This window comes from Drosophila tropicalis, unplaced genomic scaffold, assembly GCF_018151085.1.
Source record: "Drosophila tropicalis isolate 14030-0801.00 unplaced genomic scaffold, ASM1815108v1 contig_158, whole genome shotgun sequence".
Taxonomy (NCBI): Eukaryota; Metazoa; Arthropoda; class Insecta; order Diptera; family Drosophilidae; genus Drosophila; species Drosophila tropicalis.
In genome coordinates, this window is record NW_027172602.1 from 9,920,918 (window position 1) to 9,943,097 (window position 22,180).

Below are 22,180 nucleotides of genomic sequence, written 5' to 3' on the forward strand. Positions count from 1 at the left end.
CAACAACAAAAAGTTACCCTGTATTTTTTTAGAAATCATATTTTTCTACATTTTGAATGTTTAACAAAGAACAAGAAACAAATTTCAAACTACTCAAAACAAAGTAAAGGGAATCTTCATATGTACATACATACATACGAAATGGAACACAACAAAATTGTGTATGTGTGGGTGTGTGTGTTTATATGGGTTTCAAAAGAAATGAAAAGTTGGTTATATATGAATATAGATTGGACTGATTTGGGTTTGAGATAGAAATCCCATATATTGTCGATGATCATCTTTATATATGGTATATGTACGTATGTATGTGTGTGTATGGCATACAATAAAATAAATCTAATCTTCATCGAGTTGAAAATAATATTTCTTTTTCTTTTTTAATTTAGTCGGTTCAATTATAGTAGTTGAAGAATATGGTATTTTACGGTGCAAATTGTAGGAAACTTTTCCAACCCATAAATATACAAACTATGGATATTCCTGATCAGCATTGATGCTGAGTCGATCTAGCCACTGTGTGAGAACAGTCAATAAAATTTCAGGACCACTTCAAAATATCTTGTTGGAGACAAAATTTAACAAACTTTAGTCCGATTTTCATTAATCGGTAACTTTGTATAAAAATTAAAGAAAACATATAAAATTAAATTTTGATTAGCATTATCATTATACCCTTGCAAAAAGGGTATATTAATTTTGGTTAGAAGTGTGCAACGCATAGAACGAAGCATCTCCGACCATACAAAGTATATATATTCTTGATCAGCACGACGAGACGAGTTCAACTAGCCATGTCCGTCCGTCCGTCCGTCCGTCTGGATCAACGCAAACTCCTCCTAGACCGTAAGAGCTACAGAGCTGAAATGAACACGTAGGCTTGTATATACTGCAGGCGTTGTATATCTCGGATTCAGCCGGATCGGACCACTATATCATATAGCTCCCATACAAACGGCCAAGTCACGAACAGTGACTTTCTCAATAACTTTGTTATTTTCTGAGCTATTGTCGTGAAACTTAATATTAGAGAGTTTACTACGCCTATAAGCGACTATGCCAAATTTGATCAAGATCGGGTGACTATATCATATAGCTCCCATACAAACGGCCAAGTCACGAACAGTGACTTTCTCAATAACTTCGTTATTTTCTGAGCTATTGTCGTGAAACTTAATATTAGAGAGTTTACTACGCCTATAAGCGAATTTGCCAAATTTGATCAAGATCGGGTGACTATATAATATAGCTCCCATTCAAACGGCCAAGTCACGAACAGTGACTTTCTCAATACCTTCGTTATTTTCTGAGCTATTGTCGTGAAACTTAATATTAGAGAGTTTACTACGCCTATAAGCGACTATGCCAAATTTGATCAAGATCGGGTGACTATATCATATAGCTCCCATACAAACGGCCAAGTCACGAACAGTGACTTTCTCAATAACTTCGTTATTTTCTGAGCTATTGTCGTGAAACTTAATATTAGAGAGTTTACTACGCCTATAAGCGACTATGCCAAATTTGATCAAGATCGGGTGACTATATAATATAGCTCCCATTCAAACGGCCAAGTCACGAACAGTGACTTTCTCAATACCTTCGTTATTTTCTGAGCTATTGTCGTGAAACTTAATATTAGAGAGTTTACTACGCCTATAAGCGACTATGCCAAATTTGATCAAGATCAGGTGACTATATCATATAGCTCCCATAGGAACGATTGGTCGAAAACAGTGACTTTTGTAAATAACTTCGTTACTTTTAACGCGATTGCTTTTAAATTAAACATTTCTTAATTTAATATATATGTTAATGACTGTGCCGAATTTGATAAAGATCGGGTGACTATATCATATAGCTCCCATAGGAACGATCGGTGGAAAAAAGTGACTTTGATCAATATCTTCGTTATTTCCTATGATTGTAGGCCATTCTTTCGCAAACATAAGCCTTTTTAGATAAAACGTTCTTCCACATTGATGGCTAATAGGTAAGGATAGAGTTACCAAAAAAGTTGCAAGGGTATACAAACTTTGACGCGGTCGAAGTTAGCCCCGGCCCTCTGGTTTTTGGTTTCAGTGTGAATTTTAAAAAAACGTTTTTTATACGCAGTGTAAACCTGTTATCGTTAGGATTTTATCGACCATCTCTAGCATAACGCAAATAACCTATCGATAGGCGATGGTCTTTGTTTGCTGCTCTGGTGGATATAAATTTTACACAAAAACTGAGATTAAGATTGTTAAATTGTAAATTGTAGACCGAATTAGCACAGTTTAGAAGAAAATTCAAAATAATAATGATAGCAGCAATATGCTGCAGTTTATCATTAATGTGAGTATTATGTGTGTTTGCACGTCTTTGATTGATTAGAGCAAAATTTCTTTAATTTTTTAATGGGTAGCTACGGTAGATTTTTTTCGTTTTTACATATCATAGTTGAGAAACAAGCAAAAAATGAAACATAAAAAGGTTATTAGTTGTTAAAAGTTAGATTCGATGTTTAGTAAATATCACACTGTGAAATTAAAACAAAAAACCGTAAAAAATATTACAAAGAAAAGAAAAAATGCAGTGAAAAGATGTGAGAGTGAAAGAGAGATAGACGGCAGAGGGAGAGAAAGAGCAAGAGAGTGAGAGCGAATCTTATAGTGTATTGTTGTTGCTGTTGCTTGCAGGCTATAATGAAAATTCGGTGAAGCAAAATTGTTATATATGTAGATATGTACATACATAAAAGCATATATATATATATTGGTATATACTGCGACTGATTTGTGAAAAAAAAACGGCGGAAACTCCCCTGCCTCTTATGTTGTTTGTTTTCTTATGCTTTAATTGGTAAAAACTGCGAAACGGAAATTTACAAGTGCTCCCGACTCACCGGTGTAAGAAAAAAAAAAAAAAAAATATATATATGTTTGTATGTATGTATGTATATATTTTGAAGGAACAGCAGCAGCAACAAACAACCTATCCTGCCTTCTGGCATTCAAATCATCAACTTTCTGTTGTATTGACAAATAAAAATTATTTTGTAAGAAACAAGCATTACGGTCCTATTAATTGTTATATTTGATTTTTTTTTTTTTTTTTTTTTTTATATATTATTTTTCTGTCTGTTGGTGCTAGTTGAAAATAATATGCCTGGCTCTCTCTTTCACTCTCCATCTGTCTTGTCTTTTTATTTTTTTTTTTTTTTTTTGTATTGCTCTCATTTTTGCTGCCAATTGGCCAAAGGTTTGCTCACAATTGCGTTCACAGCTGACAAGTGCAGTTATCTCTTACAATTAGTGTTCAAAGTGTTGCTCCTGCAGTTACCGTTACTCTCTTTTTTACTATTAAACGCAACAAAAGTAATAAATATGAAAAGCAGCCTAGATGAAGTAAAAGTCCATACCATTTCAGTAAAATTTTGTTTTCTGGGTGTATGATATTTTATTTATTTATTTACCATTTAATTATAAGGACTAATCCAATTATTGATTTTAATATTCCACAGTTTATTAACATAAATCGATGCTTAAACAATAGAAGGAATATACGATAGATACAGAAGGTAAATATTAAAAGAGGACCCACACGCATACAGTAGTGGAGACAGAAGATCTAGACGAAGGATCATTATCATCAGCAGCAGTAGCAGCGACACTAGAACAAAAAGGAAGCGGCGGCGGAGGAGGTGGTGGTGGTGGTGGAGGAGGAGGAGGAAGAGTGAAGTAGAAGGAGTCATTGTCATCGTCGTCCCCGTCCCCCATTCGCCATGAAAGTGGATACTGTTAAATTGAAGAAGGGCTCCTCGGAGCTAACTTCCGAATGCCGCGAATTAATCGATGAGCTTACCAAAAGGCGTACACGAGCTGAGCTCATGGAATTTTTAGATACAGTTCATGTATGGATCTATGGCAAATGTGAACTGTATCATTGGATTGAAATCTTGGATCGCTTTGATAAAATTCTCGAGGAGGCAGCCCGTCATGTCAATGGCAATGAATTTGTCTTGCAATGCGACACGAATTTCCCGGTAAGTCAAAACAAGCCATGACTAAATTTTAATATGCTTTATGCTTTAATGTTTTCACCTTTTTCTTTGTAGGATGTCACTCTATTGCTTCATGTACTGAACTTTACCACATTGCTCATTGAGCATTCATTTTCGCGACATTTGTACAATTCAATTGAGCATTTGACGCAGTTGCTCTCCTCTCAGAATATGGACATTGTGTTGGCTGTATTAAATTTGCTCTATATGTTCTCCAAGCGAAGTAACTTTATACCACGTCTCCCATTCGAGAAGAAGGAATTGCTAATTGTAAAATTGTTCAATATAGCTGAGGTAAATATGTGATTTTAAGAATAGTATTTACAGTCTACTTTAATTGGAGAGTTAGATTAGCATTGTTTTTACACAGTTTGCGTTAATATTATGTATATTTATATAATTTCTTTAGCGCTGGGGTGATCCCAACTATGGCCTTTCATTAAAGGATTGTTGCATCGGTGAGCCGAAGTTAGAATTTCTCTATCAGCTTTGCATTGACTATGTGGATGAGCACGGGCATGCAGCCCAATTGGAGATACCCGATATGATGGATCTATGCCACACGGCTGCTGCACCCGAAGTAATTAAAACTATTGCCGGACAGATCTCAAAGCCCAGCGAGGCAATTAAAGTATGATGAACGAACCATCAAAGTCAATAAGGTTTGAGATTTTCATGAATTATGTTCTTTTACAGATGCGAATTGCCCATCGAGTGCGTCTCATTTCGGGCTTCAATAATTACAAGCTACGTCTACAATTTGTTCAAGCCCGGCTACAGGCTGTCTCGATATTGATTTATTCAAATGCACTGCAGGATAATACAGATAAGGTGTTATATGCTGGCTTTGGCGAAGAGCTATGCGAACTGATTGATAAGGAGGATGTACATTTAGTGGAAATTCGTGCCGCTGTCTTACGCACTCTTACTTCTATGCTTCATTTTGATCGCAATCCCAATGTGCCCAGGTAATGCACAGAAAGGACTGAATGAATATATGTTCTCTTTTAAACCAATCTTTTTTTCCATTCTATGTTACAATAATGTATGATTTGCTGCAGCAGGGCCGGATCCAGGCTAATGAAAATTGTGCACTATACAGGAGCGGAGCGGCAAGGTGGTACATTGCCGCTACTTGTACGCGACTGCATTGATAATCTGACCACACATGGCTTGACTGAAAGGTATCCTCTTATTTTGGCCACTTCGCTATTCTCGCTGCTCTATCATTTAGCAAGTTATGAGATGGGTGGTTCTGCTCTCGTTAAAAGCGGCATGATGCAGTCATTATTATGCGTAATTAGCTGGCCTGGAGTTGATCTTGAGCATATAACATTTGTGACACGTGCTGTACGAGTTATCGATCTAATCACCAATATCGATATAGCCCGATTCCATCAGAATAATGGATTGAATGTCTTCATCGATCGCTTAGAAAAGGAGATTAAAAGCTGTTGCAAAGCCTTGGCTGATATTGGCATCACGCTTAAAGAGTCGACACTGCGTGATAGAGATGATGATAACAAAATGGATAATTCTCTTGAACAAGTTGACGATGATGATGGTGAGTTTAGACGCTTATTTTGTAGATTGGTTTTATTTTTTAACAACCTTTCTTTTTGTTTTTGTCGCATTTAGATGCTGCCACAGAAAATGCTTCAAATGCAAGCGGAAGTGGCTCGCCACGCGGTGAGAATTCTAACGAGGATGCTGCTGGCAGCGGAGCCAGCGGTGTTAGTGGTGGTGCCGGCGGCAATTTGGTTAATAACCAAGCAAGTCGATCCTATCGCGTCTTTTTGGAGCAGGGCAACCAAAGCGGCACAACTACCACAAGTGGAATTGGAGGAGCATCTATGCAGAGTTCGAGCGGAAATCGTGAATCTGCAACTGCTTCTGGTAGTGCCAATGCTGGAGTTGCTGGTGGTGGTAATGGCGGCGGTGGTGGCCGGCCTATTCAATATCCCGCCAATAGTTATTATGCCCGTCCTTTAGCCGAACGGAAAGCAGAGCTTTCGACGCAGCTGCCAAGCAGCCTGCAGCCTAAAAAGCCCTCGTGTGTCACCCAGAGAGCCGCCTTGCTCAAATCTATGTTGAACTTCTTAAAGAAGAGCATCCAGGATCATGCCCACTTCAGCAATATGCGCAATATAATGGAAACCAGTCTTACCCAGTCATTGCGACACATTATAGCTAATGCGGAATATTATGGTCCATCGCTATTCCTCTTGGCCACCGATGTGGTCACTGTCTATGTGTTCAACGAACCATCGTTGCTGTCATCGCTACAGGATCTGGGCATAACTAGTGTGATGCTGAAAGCTCTTCTTCAAAAGGATGTGCCCGCCACACGAGAAGTTCTGGGCTCATTGCCGAATGTCTTCTCGGCGCTATGCCTAAACGAGCGTGGCCTTTTTGAGTTCCTATCGTATGATCCTTTCGATAAGGTGCTTAAGGTTCTACTCTCACCCGATTATCTGGTGGCAATGCGTCGTCGCCGCTCCTCTGATCCGCTAGGCGATACGGCCACCAATTTGGGCAATGCCATGGATGATCTGATTAAACATCATCCGTATCTAAGAGCCGATGCCACTGAGGCCATTGTCAGATTGCTTAATGAGCTGGTGCGACTGGGATCCGATCCCAGTTTCATTTGCTGGCGAGCCAACAAGGAGAGTGGTGTTGGTAGTGGAGCTGGTGGTTCGGCCATGTCTAGTAGCCATGGCAGCGGTGGTGTTGGTGTCGGTGGGCATGTCCATCATGTGGCATCTGCCCCATCGCCAATGGTAATGGTGGCCGGGTCAGGACAGGGAACCGGTGATAATAACGATAGCAGTGGCGATGACGATGATGATGATGATGAAATGAGTTCGGCCTCCCAGCAACAACCAGCCCAAGCGCAAACAAATCCATCAACACCAGCCAATAATGGACGAACACCGACGACATCAGCCGATGCTGCAATTGGCAATGTTGTGTCATCAATTCCCGTTTCTGGCACTGGATCTACTGGATCCCAGCAGCAGCAACAGCAGCAACAACAACAGCAGCCCCAGCAGCAGCAGCAACAACAGATAGTGCGCAGTAACATGGCACCTCCGCAGGAACGGGAGGCCATTCCATTGATCGATTACATTCTCAATGTAATGAAATTCATTGAGGCCATTTTCAGCAATAGTCCCAATGGGGATCACTGCCGCGAATTTGTTTTGCATGGAGGGCTTAAGCCAATATTACAGTTGTTATCTCTGCCAAATCTGCCGGTGGATTCACCAGTTTCGACCACTTCACAAGCTGTGGCCAATGTCTGCAAGGCCATTTTAAGTCAGGCGCAGGAGACCAAAGTCCTTGATGTGGCCCTTAAGCAATTGGCCGATATTGTGGCTCAATTGAAGCCGCTTATCAAACATTTCACATTTCCCGGTGGCAGTGTCCTATTGGCGGAACTCGTCTGCTGCCAGCGTCTTGAGGATGGATTTTCCAATGCCGAGTATACGCCCATTTTGCACAACATGAGTTTTGTCCATGGCTATGTCGTTATGCTGGTACATCTCTGTCGCAATGCCTCCAACGAAATGCGAGCCATTCTTCTGAAACGTTGGGGACTAAACCGCGAGACAGGAGTTCAATTGCTGCAACAGTTGGTCCAATTGTATATATCGCTCGTGTGGGAAAGCACAATTTTGCTTAATCTATGCTCCGATGAGCCCACTCAGCATCCAGATCTTATTTGGGATGAGATTGCTGCCCAAATGTCCGCGGCAGCCGGCACAGCGGATCCCCTTACAGAGGCGGAATTGTCAAGGAAATTGGAACGTGCCGCCGAATTTCGCACCAAATACACACCAGAGGAGCAATTCCGTTATATTAAATCGTTGCTAGCGGCCAGTTCTCGACTGGGTCGAGCATTGGCAGAGCTGCTGGGAACTTTGGTGAAATTGTCGGTGGGTTCACCACAGACACGACAGCGACGTATTAACGATCTGATTAGTAACATTAACAAAGTACCCACTCCCGAGGCTAGGGAGATTGCCCGCATCTTGAGCTCCATTCTGGTGAATGGTTTCAGTCATGAGAGTATATTGCCCAAACCAGTGCCCAAACTAAAGCTGACCTTCCTTATCTGCTCGGTGGGATTCACTGGTCCCATGTTATTTGATGATAAGCGCAGCGCCTTTCACCTGATGATCTCACAGTTCTGTGCCGAGAACGGCCTAAAGGCATTCTTCGAGATGTTCTACTGGGCCTTGTCGCTGGATAATAATGGTTCATCCAAATTTCAATTTGATCAATGGGCTTCCATGGATGATTTAATGCAATCACATGAGGATGATAAACGTGATTGTCCCGAGGGCACTGGAGAATTCCTCGATGCATGGCTTCTGCTGCTCGAGAAAATGGTCAATCCACGAGCCATGCTGGATTCGCCATATACCATGAGTCCGCGTCTCAATTATCTGCCAGATACAGTACCCTTTGAGCCAGTTTTCTATCTAATACATATCCATCAATTGGCAATGCAAGCGCTACGCAGGATTTGGGGTCGTCGACCCATACCCAATTACGGACAAAGCATGTTTGAGACAATGATACTAATATTAAAGCATCTAATTAAGTCACATCAAATGCTATTGGAACGTTATCATACACGCCTTAAGGAGATCAAATTCGAAAATCTCTATATACGCAGCACAGACGATGGCCTCAATGCGGATCACATCAAAACGTTAACAGATATGGGCTTTATGCATTATCACATTATCGAAGCCTTGAGGAGTAATGCCTCCTTGGAGGAGGCAACCGATTATCTTCTTAACAATCCTGAAGCAAGTGCCCTGACACAGCAAGCACCGTCTACAGCCAACCAGCAACAACAACAACAACAGCAGCAGCCAAATGCAATTGTAAATCCTGCACCGGGTGGTGATATGGATATTGATATGGAACAACAAAACCAGCAACAACAACAACATCAGCAACAACAACAGCAAGGATTACCAACAACTAGTTCTGGCAAAAACTCTGGACCAAATACATCATCCTACGACTACAAGCTATTGAAGCTAATACCTCCATTGGTCTTTGATCGTTTCTGTGATGAGGCCATTTCGAGAGCATTTGAGTTTATGGAGGCTATACCGGATACAGTAAACAGTGCGGCGGATCTAATAGCTGTCCTTTACAGACGCCACAATCATCTGAACAAGCAAGTGTTTATAACCAATTTTGTAAGGAATATCATACAATGGGTGGACTTCACACTTCAACTTTTTGAGCCCAACCCTGCATCGACCTCCTCGGCGGCGGCGTTGTCATCGTCGTCATCAAAGGCCACACGCCTGGAGGAATGTCTTACCGGTATGACAGCGACACGGCTCTTTGTGCGCCTCAAGACATCGACTTTGTTGTTAGAGGAAAATTACAGCGATATGCATTTGCCTCTAGTGGAGGCCATCACTGCCCAGGATGCGATGGTGTCACTGGTTAAATTGCTTGACTGTATGAGTCAATGGATGTTGGAACAAGCCGAACAGGCCACAAGAGGTGGAAGTGGGACAGCTTCCACAGTGCCACGCTGGGTACAGAATCTAGTGGATCTGATTGATGCCATTGATAGCATTAGCCACATTCTGCAGCGTAAATCCAATATGCGGGCTGTAAGCAGCGATGTGTGGCGCTGGTATGATGCCTCCACTGGCAAATGGAATGCCTATTCGGATTCGAATAATGAGCTCATACGTAACGCCTATGCGGCGGGCGAAAGATGGCTGCACATTAACATTGGACGGCAACGTTGCACGGTTAATTTCAATTGCATGACCCAAGTAAGTGAAGCCTCTGGCAGTCATCGTCCAGTCTTTCCGGCCCTCAAGTTAAGCGAGGCCATCTCGAATCTGCATAATCCTGTGGCCTTGCACAAGGTGGAAAATGTTTTGAATCGTGTAATAAAGACGGCACCCGATGGCCAAGGGACCACACAAACAGATGATATAATTCATCTAAGGCAACTTATAAACTTTAATGATCAGCAAAAGGAGAAGGAGAATCTTCAGCCAAGTCGTGAGGATCAAGGAGAAAACCATGATGAGACAGCTGCTCCTCCCATGACAACGCGCAGTAAATCACGTCAGAAAAGCGCTGCCGCTGCAGCTGCTGCCAAAGCGGCAAAGGCGGCATCAGCATCTGGCGCCAATCCCTCTTCCATTCCGACTCCCTTGCCCAAACGCACTCAGATAATCCTATTGAACGAACAGGAAGTGGGTCTCAGTAAATTTGATTGCGGCCGCATAATCTCTAGCATTGTATCGCTACTTCAGCCATCCCAGTTGCTGCATCATGACACCAAGCTGTCGCTTTTGCGCCTTTGTGCTCGACTCACCCGCAACTACGACAACGCGCAGATCTTTATACGTTGCGGCGGTGTTCGCATGCTATTGGAATTGCAGCAATCTTGCAGCTTTACAGGCTTCCCAACCTATGCCATTATAATCTTGCGACACATTTTGGAAGCACCGCCAGTTCTACAAGAGGCCATGGAACGTGTGTTGGGCATGCGAGCCGCTGGCATTGTCCCAGTGGGGCATCGTGATCTAATCTATGTGCTGACCCAAGTGTCGACAGCCGTCTCAAGGAATCCGCAAATATTTGTTGCCGCTGCCAAGGAGATGCTAAAGGGAGAATATTTGTTAAACTCGAGCCAAAGTAGCCTGGCAGACGATAGCCGAGTGATGGTTAAATCCCGTTTCGGTCAACAGCCGACAGCGGCAGCTGGTGGAGCAACAAACACAACGACGACGACAACGAACACCAATGTCGGCAATAATGGAACTCAACCCAAAGATGATCTCAAGGATAACCCTTTGGTTCAGTCATCAGTGGGTGTACTGAAGGAGCTATTGGTGGCCTTAGTGCAGCCATGTTGTCATTATGGAGGCGCAGCAACGACTGCTACTACTACTACCACTACTGATCAGGCTGATCATCATCAAACGGCAACAACAACTGCAACTGCCGAGCTTCAAATGGATCAAGCAAGTGCATCAAATGAAGAGGAGGTAAGCAAGCGTGTAGAAGAAGAGGCAAATCATTATATCTGTTTTTTTTTAGGAATCATCAACGCCTTCAACTGGTGGCAAGAAGACGTCCCTTAATGCTGGCCAACAACAGCAACAACAACAACAACAAACAGACAAGTTTGAACCATGCTGCTGCACTTGGCATATACCCACCAGTGCCCATAATCATGTGAAACCTACATTATCTCGCGCTACACTTCTCAAACTGTTGGCGGATGCCACACGCGCATATCAATCCCTTGTACCCCGCGTCCTGCTTTCCCATGTCTACAAGGCATCGGATAGTTGCCTCATTAGTGGGCCACAACAAACTTTCCTGGCTGTGGTTCTTGATCGATTTCTGCCACTCACACAGCGTCATCATGTCCCCGAAGTAAGCACCATGGCCAGAGTACTGGTCTGCTCGTTATCCGATTGCTATCAGCAGGCAGGTGTCCAGGTTCAGGTGGCCGAAGAGCTTCATGCGGCTGTCGCTCGCGCTTTAGCCCAACCGGATTCCGCCGAGAAGCATACGCGTCTGCAAGTGCTAATGAGCCTGTATCCCAATTTGATTGAGTCACCAATGCTGTATGACAAGGTCCATATGCACCGGAATAATATGTATCGTGTCCTGCTTCGCCAGGGTGTCATGACATACCTGACCAAAGTGGCCCAATACAAGGATCTGTCCAATCACAATACGCTGAGCACTCTTGCTGCTATACTGAGACCAATGGAGATTCTTCTACGCTTCAGTGTATCGACCACAACATTAGGCTCGAAGCGGATCCTCTTCGGTGGCGGCGGTGCAGGAGCCGGCGGCGGTGTTGGTGGCTCTAATGGCAGTGGTAGTGGTGTCAATGGTGGCAGTTCCGGCGGAAATTCGAATGGCAATGGTTCTGGATTGGCCAGTACGTACAGTGCCATCATTAATCGCCGTTTATATCCTCGTCTAGCTGCTCGCACTGCTGTCAATGCGGCGGTTGATCGCACCAACGCTATTGGGGGTGAGCATGTCCTGCGGGACATAATTCGCAATGTCCTCTCGGATCGGCGACATGCCTTTGAGTTCATTTTTAATTCGGATGACATGGCTGTTGATTCGGAAGATTCGGCGCCAGTACCAGGTATTTCAAATGCTGTTGGCCTAGGCGGTGGTGTGGGCATTATCGGAGGCAGCGCCGTGGGCAGCACAGCGGCTGTCATTGATGTTGTTGAGGAGCGTAGCAATGGAGCTGAGCCGCATGATTCTACCATGGCAAGTAGTTCATTGGGCGATGGAGGAGGATCGGTCGGCGGATCAGGTGGCGGCTCTGGTGGATTGGGTGGCCCTGTAAGGCCGGTGCTGAATTTTGATCAATTGTGGGATGACTTTCTTCAAAGCGAGGGATTACGTTTGGCCTCCAGAAGCAGCAGTAACGCCAGCGGAGGAGCAGCAGGAGGAGGTGGTGGTGCTGGCGGTGTTGGAACCGGCCCTGCAGGGAGGACTTGGCGGAGCCAATAATCAATCCAATGGTAGTGTTCCTAATGCTTCCTCTGGTGCAAGCAGCTCGAATCCCGCCGACTCTCGCATGCGTGGTAGTTCGGAACTGGATGTTAGTGGTTCGGGAGGAGAAGTTGGAGGCGGAGGCGTCGGTGTTGGTGGCATGAATTCCACTATTAATGCCGGCAATGACAATGGCTTGGGCGGCAGTGATGGTGCTTCAACGTCGTCCGATACAGCACCGCCACCTCCCCCATCCAGCGGTGCAAGAGATATGAACGCATTATTGTTGGGCGAGGTTAGCACTTCGGACTCCGATTCAGATGCCTCAACCGAGAACGATGAGCGTCATCATGGCGAGGATGACGACGATGATGATGAGCCCGATGAGGATGTGGATGAGCATAGTGAAACAGATGTTGATGAGGAGAGGCCACGTCAATTTATCGAAGTCTTCGATCATATATATGAGCCGGTATCCTCGGAGACAGCCTCTAACGATGCCGATGTAGATGCCGACGATGATGACGATGAGGATGACGACGATGATGACGATGATGAGGACGACGATGATGTGGATGATGATGAGGATGACGACGACGAGGAGGAGCATAGAAACCAAGGGGTAGATGTTAGCGAAGAAGAGCGTCAAATAGATTTGGCCTTGGCTCTAACTAGCTTAACCTCATCTGGATCAGCCAATAATCGTCCACGACGAAGTGCAGCCATCAATGCGACGGTATCCGCTGGTGAATCATCCGGCGGTAATGTCAATGTCCCCGATGGAGATGTCGACGACGATGTCGATGATGAAGATGGAGATGCTGATGAGGATGCAGCCGGTGTGGGCGATGGTGATGAAGATGCTACTGGCACCTCTGCCGATGGCTATTTGTATGGACGTCTTGGAGAGGAGAGTGCACATGTGATGCCCACTCCACCCAGCAGTTTTCGTGTGCGGGTAACCAGCTCTATTGCTCAGCCATTGGATATTGATGTTAATGGCGGAGGTGGTAGTGGATCACATGCAGGAGGAGTCGGTGGCGTCGGAGGCGGCGGAGGAGGAGTCGGTGTTGGCAATGGAGCGAGTGGTGCAGGAAGTTCGATCTCATCTGCGACTCTGCGTCCCTCATCGGATTCATGGATGGCACCAGACTTTAATTTCATTGGCCCCGCTGTAGGAGCTGGAGGCAGTGCATCTGTCAATGGTAGCGGTGCCGATGTAAATGCGTTCCTAGGCACCCCAGCCATTGAACGAAATGTAGCTGGAGGTGGCGGCGGCGGCGGTGGTAATCAAAATATGAGCAATCTCCTCGAAGAGCAGCCAACCAGTGGTGGAACAGCTAGTGGTGGAGCAGGTGGTGGTGGCAATGTCAATGCCAATGCCACCAATGGCAATGCTAGTGGAACTGGCGCCAATGGCAGTGGTCATCCCAATGCCTCGACATTGTGCAACAATGGCGTACGCAGAAGATTACTTTATCTGGATCAACAGTATTGTGTCTGTATGCCCACCCATCAAAATCCCACAGAGGAGACACAAATGGAGATCTTCACGCAGGATGGTAAGTCCTAATGACACATAACACTCTGAGAATTGACTCTAGAATACTAATTTCTCTCTGTTTATTTGTATAGCTCTCCACTGGTGGCTCGAGGAGGCCAAAGCTCTTGATATGGAAAGTCAAACAGATGCCTGCCTCTATGCGGCTCATTTTCTGTTGCCTCATCTGATCAAGGAACTGAAGGTTGTCCATCAACAACGCAAGCAGGAAGAGGCCACACGACAAGCGGTGGCAAGTGCAGCTGTTGCAAGCGCTGCCACGCTTACATCGACGCCAACGGCCACACCTACACCCACACTTATACCCATTACAACGCCAGCAGCGGGAGGAGCACCAACGACCAACACCACCAGCACCACAGGTGGTGCTAATCGACGTAGTTCTATACCCGTGTTATTGCCTCCAAGTTTTGGTGGCAATAGCTATAACAACAGTAGTACCATAGGAGGAGCAGGAGTAGGAGCAGTAGAGGGTGCGGGTGGAGGAGCGCTAGGAGTTGAGGGAACAACAACAGCAGCAGCAGGTATTGGTTCGACTGCAACAACAACAAATGCCAGTTCCACGGACTATACAGCAACACCGACAACCAGTAAGTACACAAACATTCAAATATATATAGGTATATATAAAAAGTGAATTTAACTCAATTTTTTGCCATTGCAGCTAGCAGTGGCTCTATTAGTAGCGGCAGCGCCGGTGGTGTTGGAGGAGGAGCAACAGCAACTGGAACACGCCAAAGATCTGCCTTATTCCAACAACTTTTGCCGTATAATATATATGCGGAAATCGATTTGACCCAAGAGCAGGAAGCAGCCGCTGCGACAGCATCCGCATCAAGCGCCAACACGACGATTACCGCAAGCAGCAGCAGCTCCTCCAGTTCTGGCAGTGGCTTCTATTTGAGCGATGTTTTAGTCGACCAGCGTCGACAACAATTGGCGATTCTGCCACCTGCACCTCCAAGTAGTGGTAGTGGTGGTGGTCATCATAGGTACCCACCAGTTCCACATTTGCCAGGCACTGCACGTTCTTCGCGTCCGCGTCAACGATTAAATACGACAGACGAATTGCCGCCGGTAAGTAAATTAAGAATATTACAAAATGTAGGGATCAACGAACTTCGTTTTCTGTTACAGAGCTTACAACGTCGCAATGCACCAATAATGGGAAGCGGAGGCGGGCATAGCAACTCATCGCGGACCTCAGGGGCATCGTTTATCAATCCTCGATCCAGTCGTGATTTGCCTGCCCGTTTGCAAAGATTCGTGCAAGCTCATGCAGCGGCTGTCAGTTCCACAATGACGCCGGTGTCGTCGTCGTCGATGAGAAACAATCGCAGTTCATCGACGGGGGCAACAACATCATCATCACCAATGCCGCCAGCACCGCCAACACCATCATCAGCAGTACCACCACCTGCACCACCCGCTTTTGCATCGCTTGAGGTGGAAGTTGAAATGTTACCTGGTACTATGCAAGAGGAATCGTCGCCACCTTTAGTTGGACAAGCAGCGGCTACAGGAGCGACAGCAGCACCGTTACCTCCCCCGCCGCCGCCACCACCTCCGCCACCACCACCGCCACTTCCCAGTGAGACAACGGCGATAACTCCAACTCCAATACAAGAAGCTGGCTGGAATGAAACTGGTAACGTTTCAACCATAAGCAGCGAAATTGCAGCAGCAGCTCTACCACCACCACCACCACCACCCACAAACGAATCTATACCCGACACGGAAAGTTTACACGAAACAAGTTCAAATACAGACACAACAGCGACGACATCAGACCCTAGTGAAAGAGCCTCTGCTGATCCATCTTCCTCTGCTGCCGAATCCGACACGGAAACTTCGTATCGAACATCATCTGCAACAGATACATCGGCAGGAGCAGCAGCAAGTGCAGCCGAAGGATCAGCAGCAAATGGCGGCGAGAGTGCCGCAGCAAGTACCAATTCTCCACTGGTTACCGATATGAGTCCCGAGGTGCGTGCCGCTCTCGGTGATTTGGAAGTGCCAGAGGGTGTGGATCCATCTTTCCTGGCCGCTCTGCCTAGTGAAATGCGCGAGGAGGTTATTCAAGAGCATTTGCGCATGCAACGCATTCGTCAACGTGCCCAACAGAATGCCATCCAGATAGCGCACGATTCTCTCGTTGAAGTAAATCCCGAGTTCCTGGCGGCCCTGCCGCCCAATATACAATCCGAGGTGCTAATGCAGCAGCGAATCGAGCAACAACGTCAGGCGGCACAAAGTGCCAATCCTGAAGATCCCGTCGACACCGCAGCGTTCTTTCAAAATCTGCCCGAGAATTTGCGACAGGCGGTGAGTAATGGCGCATACATTTCATTTGGCTTTCTAATCTGAGTATTGATATATATCCGTTTAGATACTTACCGATATGGAGGAATCGCAAATAGCTAGTTTGCCGCCAGAATTGGCAGCCGAAGCTCAGTATCTTCGCCGGGACTGGGAGTCACGCAATGGTGCACGATTGGATGCCCATCCGCCTAGCAATGCATTATGTGAGTAGGCAATTTTTTTTCTTCTTCGCCTGCTTTTCAGTGTGCTATATGGAATATGTTCCTTCATTGCAGCACGCTTCCAAACCACACTGCAGAACTTCGATGAGGCACGCTGGCATAGTGCCGTGTGGTATGATGCTAGTGGGAATGCCCAACCTCAGCATCATCAGCACACAACAATTGTCCATCATCATGCACATCATCATGCCCCGAATACGGGCAAACCGCTGGCTCTGCTAATGATGGAGGATGAGAATATATTATTGGATCCGGATTCATTGGCCACATTGCTGCTATTTCTCTTTGTTGAGGATCAGAAGGTAAACAGCATGCGTTTGCATCGTGTTATAAGGAATCTGTGTCACCATAAGCCTACCAGAGAGTGGATTATCAATGCCCTGATTAGCATTGTCCAGAAGACCAATGAGGATAACTCAAATTTCGGTTCTGCCGGCGGTCAGGCGGGCAGTAAGCCCGAATGGCTTAAATTGCGAGTAGATGCCGCCTTTGGCTATAAGAGCAACATATTCCTAATCAATCGCATCTATGAGGGCAATGCACGTAGCATAAGCATTAATCCGCAGGCAGCCCAGATGATTGTACGCAACTGTCTGGATCTCCTCTTTGTGCTGGCCAAACACTATCCGTCCAGTTTTGTGCCCTACAATCGTGGCGGTGGACAGGCGGATTTGCGTTCCCTTTACCGACAGCAGGCTACGGCTCAACGTTTACGTGGCATACTAAAAGCCCCATTGGATGAGGCGCCATCGACATCCAAAGCGGCGGCGGCTAAAGCAGCTGCAGCCACAACGACCACTACAACGACAACAACAACAACGCCTTTTAGTGGCAGCGGGAGCAGCAAAAGCAGCAAGGCCAATAAGTCACCACCAGCATATCAAACGAATTCAATGAATTTCTGGGATGTCGTTTTGGCCATCGATAGGCAAACCCAATTGCGTCTCAATAATGTTGCCCAATTCCCACTTACTTCGCAGCCAGCATGGGAGTGGCAGGTCAACCTGAGTGAATTCCTATCGTTCAGTGAATCACCGTTTGGCCAGTTATTGGAGATGTTGCCGTACAAGGTGATCTGTCGATCACCTCATCTAACAGACATGCTGGTCAAGTTGCTAGCCTTATTAAGCACTGAATTACCCAAAGAGGAGGAGCAGCAGCAGCCTCCAATGGCGGGTGAACAGCAGATGCCCAAACTGGTGCCGCTCAACCAACAGCAAATGAATGCTGAAATGGCAGGCGGAGGTAGCAGCGGCGGCAGTGGTGAAATTGGTGACACATTGGCATCCTCCAATGGTGACACGGGGACATCATCATCGTCTGTCGGAGATCCCGCCTCTGATAGTATGACAAATATATGCAAATTGCCTCCCTTGATTATACGAGCTCCCAATCCTAGTCTTCTCAATCAGAAGCCACGGCGTAAAATTTATGCCAAGAATTTCTCGCAGTTGCAATTGGTGATCGAGGTGCTGACCCATCAGTGTGGCACTACCGAAGGTCTGGATAATGTGGCCAAACTGATTGTTAATCTCACTCAGTGTTCGCAGGCCTCGAATGCCATATTCATTCAGTACCTAACAGCAGCCATTCTTGGTCTTGCCGAGGAAGTGCGTCAGGCTATACAAACATTGCTCTATGAGATTCGAACCTACAACAGCAATCACAGTCAGAGCAGCTCCACTCAGCAGCCAAGCACATCACAGCAGGCGGCAGTAGCAGCAGCAGCAGCAGGAGCCAGCTCCAGTACCACTAATACCCTCTTGCCCAATCTCACCGTCAATGAGGGCATCATGCAGGATCGTTTCACTGCGGAGCATGTCATTATATCGGCACCGAAAAATGCCAAACCCACCTGTGAACTGCAATTACCGTCGATGAAGAAGCTTATGTCCAATTCATCCGCCCAGCCATATTTTCTGCGCACTCTGAAAATATTCATGCAGGTTCGGGATATGTATGAATGCCAAATAAACCATCCGGACATTTTTCTAGACGATGACATCATCGACATAGAGGGTGATGGTGGTGCCTCGGGCGGCAGTAGCTCGGATGTACATGGAATGTCTAGCATGGAAACGAATCAACAGCAATTATCATCGAGCGGCGGCGAGGACGAAATCGAAGAGCAAACAGAAACTGCTACAGAAACGGAGGATGAAAGTAGTCCACCACCATCCAGTGCTATGCCCACGGCGGCAAATACCATTAGGTCATCGGCAAAGCCGACTCTTAGTCAAATCCTTTGCCTGGATGTGCTATGGCACACTCTAAGCGAATGCCTTGTAGCTCTTGAGGAGTCCAAAGACGAATTTGCCGTCCTGGTACTGCAACCGACAGTAGAGGCATTCTTCCTTATTCATGCCTCGCATCGTGATGCGGCGGCCAAGAGGCGAATGCCAATGTCGCCAGCGCAAGCAACACCGGCCCATGATGCCAGTGGTGCTGGTGGTGTTGGTGGATCTCGGCCAGAGCAGAGCCCATTACTAGATGAAGGCAGCATTTCTTCGGGTGGTGCTACCAATTTCGAAGATGACCTACGAATGCAGGATAATACCTCCTCTGGCAGCATACCAGCCTCCAGCTCATCTGTGACCGGCGGCGGTAACGTTTCACAGAGCACCGTGACGATATCAGCGCATGAGGCTCAGCTCCGCCAGGACCGTCACAAGTTTCTTCAATTCGCCGAAAAGCATCGTACAGTTCTCAATCAGATTCTACGGCAATCGCCAACACACTTATCGGATGGTCCGTTTGCCGTCCTGGTGGATCACACACGCATCCTAGATTTCGATGTGAAACGCAAATACTTCCAAACCGAACTGGAACGACTGGATGAGGGCATACGACGGGAAGAGCATACTGTTAGTGTGCGAAGAGTTACCGTGTTTGAGGACTCGTTCCGTGTCCTTTATCGCCTTGGACCCGAGGAGTGGAAGAATCGCTTCTACATTGTTTTTGAGGGTAAGTTAATACTTTCCATTTTCTCTTCAATTTGGTATCTAATTTGATTATTCTCTTGGACACAGATGAGGAGGGACAAGATGCTGGCGGTCTTCTTCGCGAATGGTATGTGATAATTTCGCGAGAGATCTTCAATCCCATGTATGCCTTGTTTTGCGTATCGCCGGGCGATCGCGTCACCTATATGATAAATCCATCGAGTCATGCCAATCCCAATCATTTGAGTTACTTTAAGTTTGTTGGCCGAGTCATAGGTAAGAATACACAAATAATAACAGGATAACAGATGACGTAATGCCTACAAAATTGCATTTAATTTCTTAGCCAAAGCCGTGCATGATAACAAACTGCTGGAATGCTATTTCACACGGTCGTTCTACAAGCACATCCTTGGCAAACAAGTCAAGCATACCGATATGGAATCACAGGACTATGAATTCTACAAAGGTCTGGACTATCTGATGAAGAATGATATATCCACTTTGGGCTATGAATTAACTTTCTCCACCGAAGTTCAAGAGTTTGGTGTAACCCAAATACGAGATCTCAAGCCAAATGGTCGTGATATTGCAGTCACCGAGGATAATAAGTTTGAGTATGTGCAGCTGGTATGCCAGCTTAAAATGAGCGGCTCCATCAGACAGCAGTAAGTACACGGCACATACATATATTAAATAAATTCTATATTTTAATGTCCATATTATTTGTTTTTCCCAGATTGGATGCATTCCTTGAGGGCTTTTATGATATAATTCCAAAGCATTTAATATCAATATTCAATGAACAGGAATTGGAACTTTTAATATCGGGTCTGCCAGACATTGATATAGAAGATCTAAAGGCAAATACCGAATATCATAAATACACATCGAAATCGTCACAGGTAAGTCGTAATATCTTTAAATTAATAAACGCAATTAATGTTTTTTTCTTCCTTTCTCACTTAGATACAATGGTTTTGGCGTGCCTTACGCAGCTTCGATCAAGCTGATCGCGCCAAATTCCTGCAATTCGTCACTGGAACTTCTAAAGTACCGCTACAAGGCTTTGGATCATTGGAGGGCATGAATGGCATACAAAAGTTTCAAATACATCGCGATGATCGTTCCACGGATCGATTGCCCTGTGCCCATACCTGGTAAGTGTTTCAATAAATGAATTAAATGTCTAAAACTGATTGAATCTAACATAAATCATTCTCTATTTAAGCTTCAACCAACTGGATCTACCCATGTACAAGTCATACGATAAACTACGTAGCTGTCTGCTAAAGGCCATACACGAGTGCTCCGAGGGCTTTGGCTTTGCCTAAGTGCAGCCAGTCAGTCAGTAAATCAGGATAGACTTAAAACTCAGAATTAATTCCTAACCATAAAGTGCGATCATACAAAGAAAAAAAAAAAAACAAAACTGATATATAATGAGATCTGATTCAACAACCACTCCAGAAGCGAACAGCAACATAACATATACGAAACATATAGTTATATATTTAGTATATATTATACAAAAAAAAACAAGAAAAAAAAAACAAACCAAAAAAATTACAAAACAAAAATGTTGAATTAATTATTAATTTTCGCGCCTACATATATATATATATATATATGTATATATATATTCGATATATATTTTCTTAAATTGTCAAAAGAAAAACACGAAGCAAAATAAGTAGAATCGATGAAAAAAAAATACATTAAAAAACGAAATCATGGAAATTAAAAATCGCCCCTAATAAAATGTGAACACACAACATATTCGAGTAAATTTAGTCGGCTTACAACTCATCTTACGTATTTATTGTTTTGGAAACTGAAAATACTGATAATTTCCAAGATTTGCAATGAATGAAAACTACGTATAATTATAAGAGATGAACTTAGCAAAACGCATAGCAAATGAAAGCTATACAATATAAATTATGCTTTGGTAAATCGGAAATGAATGATGGCGTAATGTAACTTGATGTATTATTTTTTTAACAGAAACTAAGTCTTGATTTTGCATTTTAACTTTCATCACTTTGCCATCATTTTTTTTTTTTTGTAATGTAATGATATTGGGCAAATTGTAACTCAAAGTGAATGAAGTGAATGAGTAAATTCTTAAAAAATATTTAAATAAAATGTGAAAAAAAAACATAACCGAAATTGATAACGATTCGATAAGTTGTATTAAAACTGGTTCCAAATACTGGTCCAGGTCCTCCGTCTGGATTGGGACTATGTCCATCCGCCCTTGATGCAGTTGATCCATTTCCTGCCACAGCCGCTGATACGGGCTCTATATAATTGTTGTTGTCATTGTTGCTGCTGCTATTGGCTAGTAGAGGTAAACTGCTATTACTGCTGCTGCTGTTAATACGCTTCGGCAAGGGCGTTGAATCACATGGCAGTTCATCTTCACGGCTTCGCTTTCTGTATCAAGGATAAGGAGGGTGATGTTGAAATTATATTCAGATTCAGCGGAGAAAAAACTCATACAATTTTTTCCTTTTATTTAAAAAAATGCAAGTGTATTTCACTGGAC

General features: G+C 44.8%; 1 protein-coding gene across 1 annotated transcript; it reads left to right on the forward strand.

Annotated features, from left to right (window-relative positions):
- The first annotated feature begins 2,181 nt into the window (after positions 1–2,181).
- Positions 2,182–21,801, forward strand: HUWE1 (HECT, UBA and WWE domain containing E3 ubiquitin protein ligase 1). Its single transcript, XM_068302840.1, has 19 exons — positions 2,182–2,337; positions 3,506–4,027; positions 4,100–4,339; positions 4,455–4,676; positions 4,742–5,013; positions 5,107–5,609; positions 5,684–11,097; positions 11,150–12,548; positions 12,583–14,145; positions 14,219–14,734; positions 14,809–15,221; positions 15,282–16,469; positions 16,534–16,669; positions 16,742–19,651; positions 19,717–19,905; positions 19,976–20,297; positions 20,369–20,534; positions 20,599–20,789; positions 20,861–21,801. Exons 2-19 carry the CDS (start codon positions 3,767–3,769, stop codon positions 20,961–20,963), a joined length of 16,008 nt encoding a protein of 5,335 aa, XP_068158941.1. The 5' UTR covers positions 2,182–2,337; positions 3,506–3,766; the 3' UTR covers positions 20,964–21,801.
- Positions 21,802–22,180: the final 379 nt, after the last annotated feature.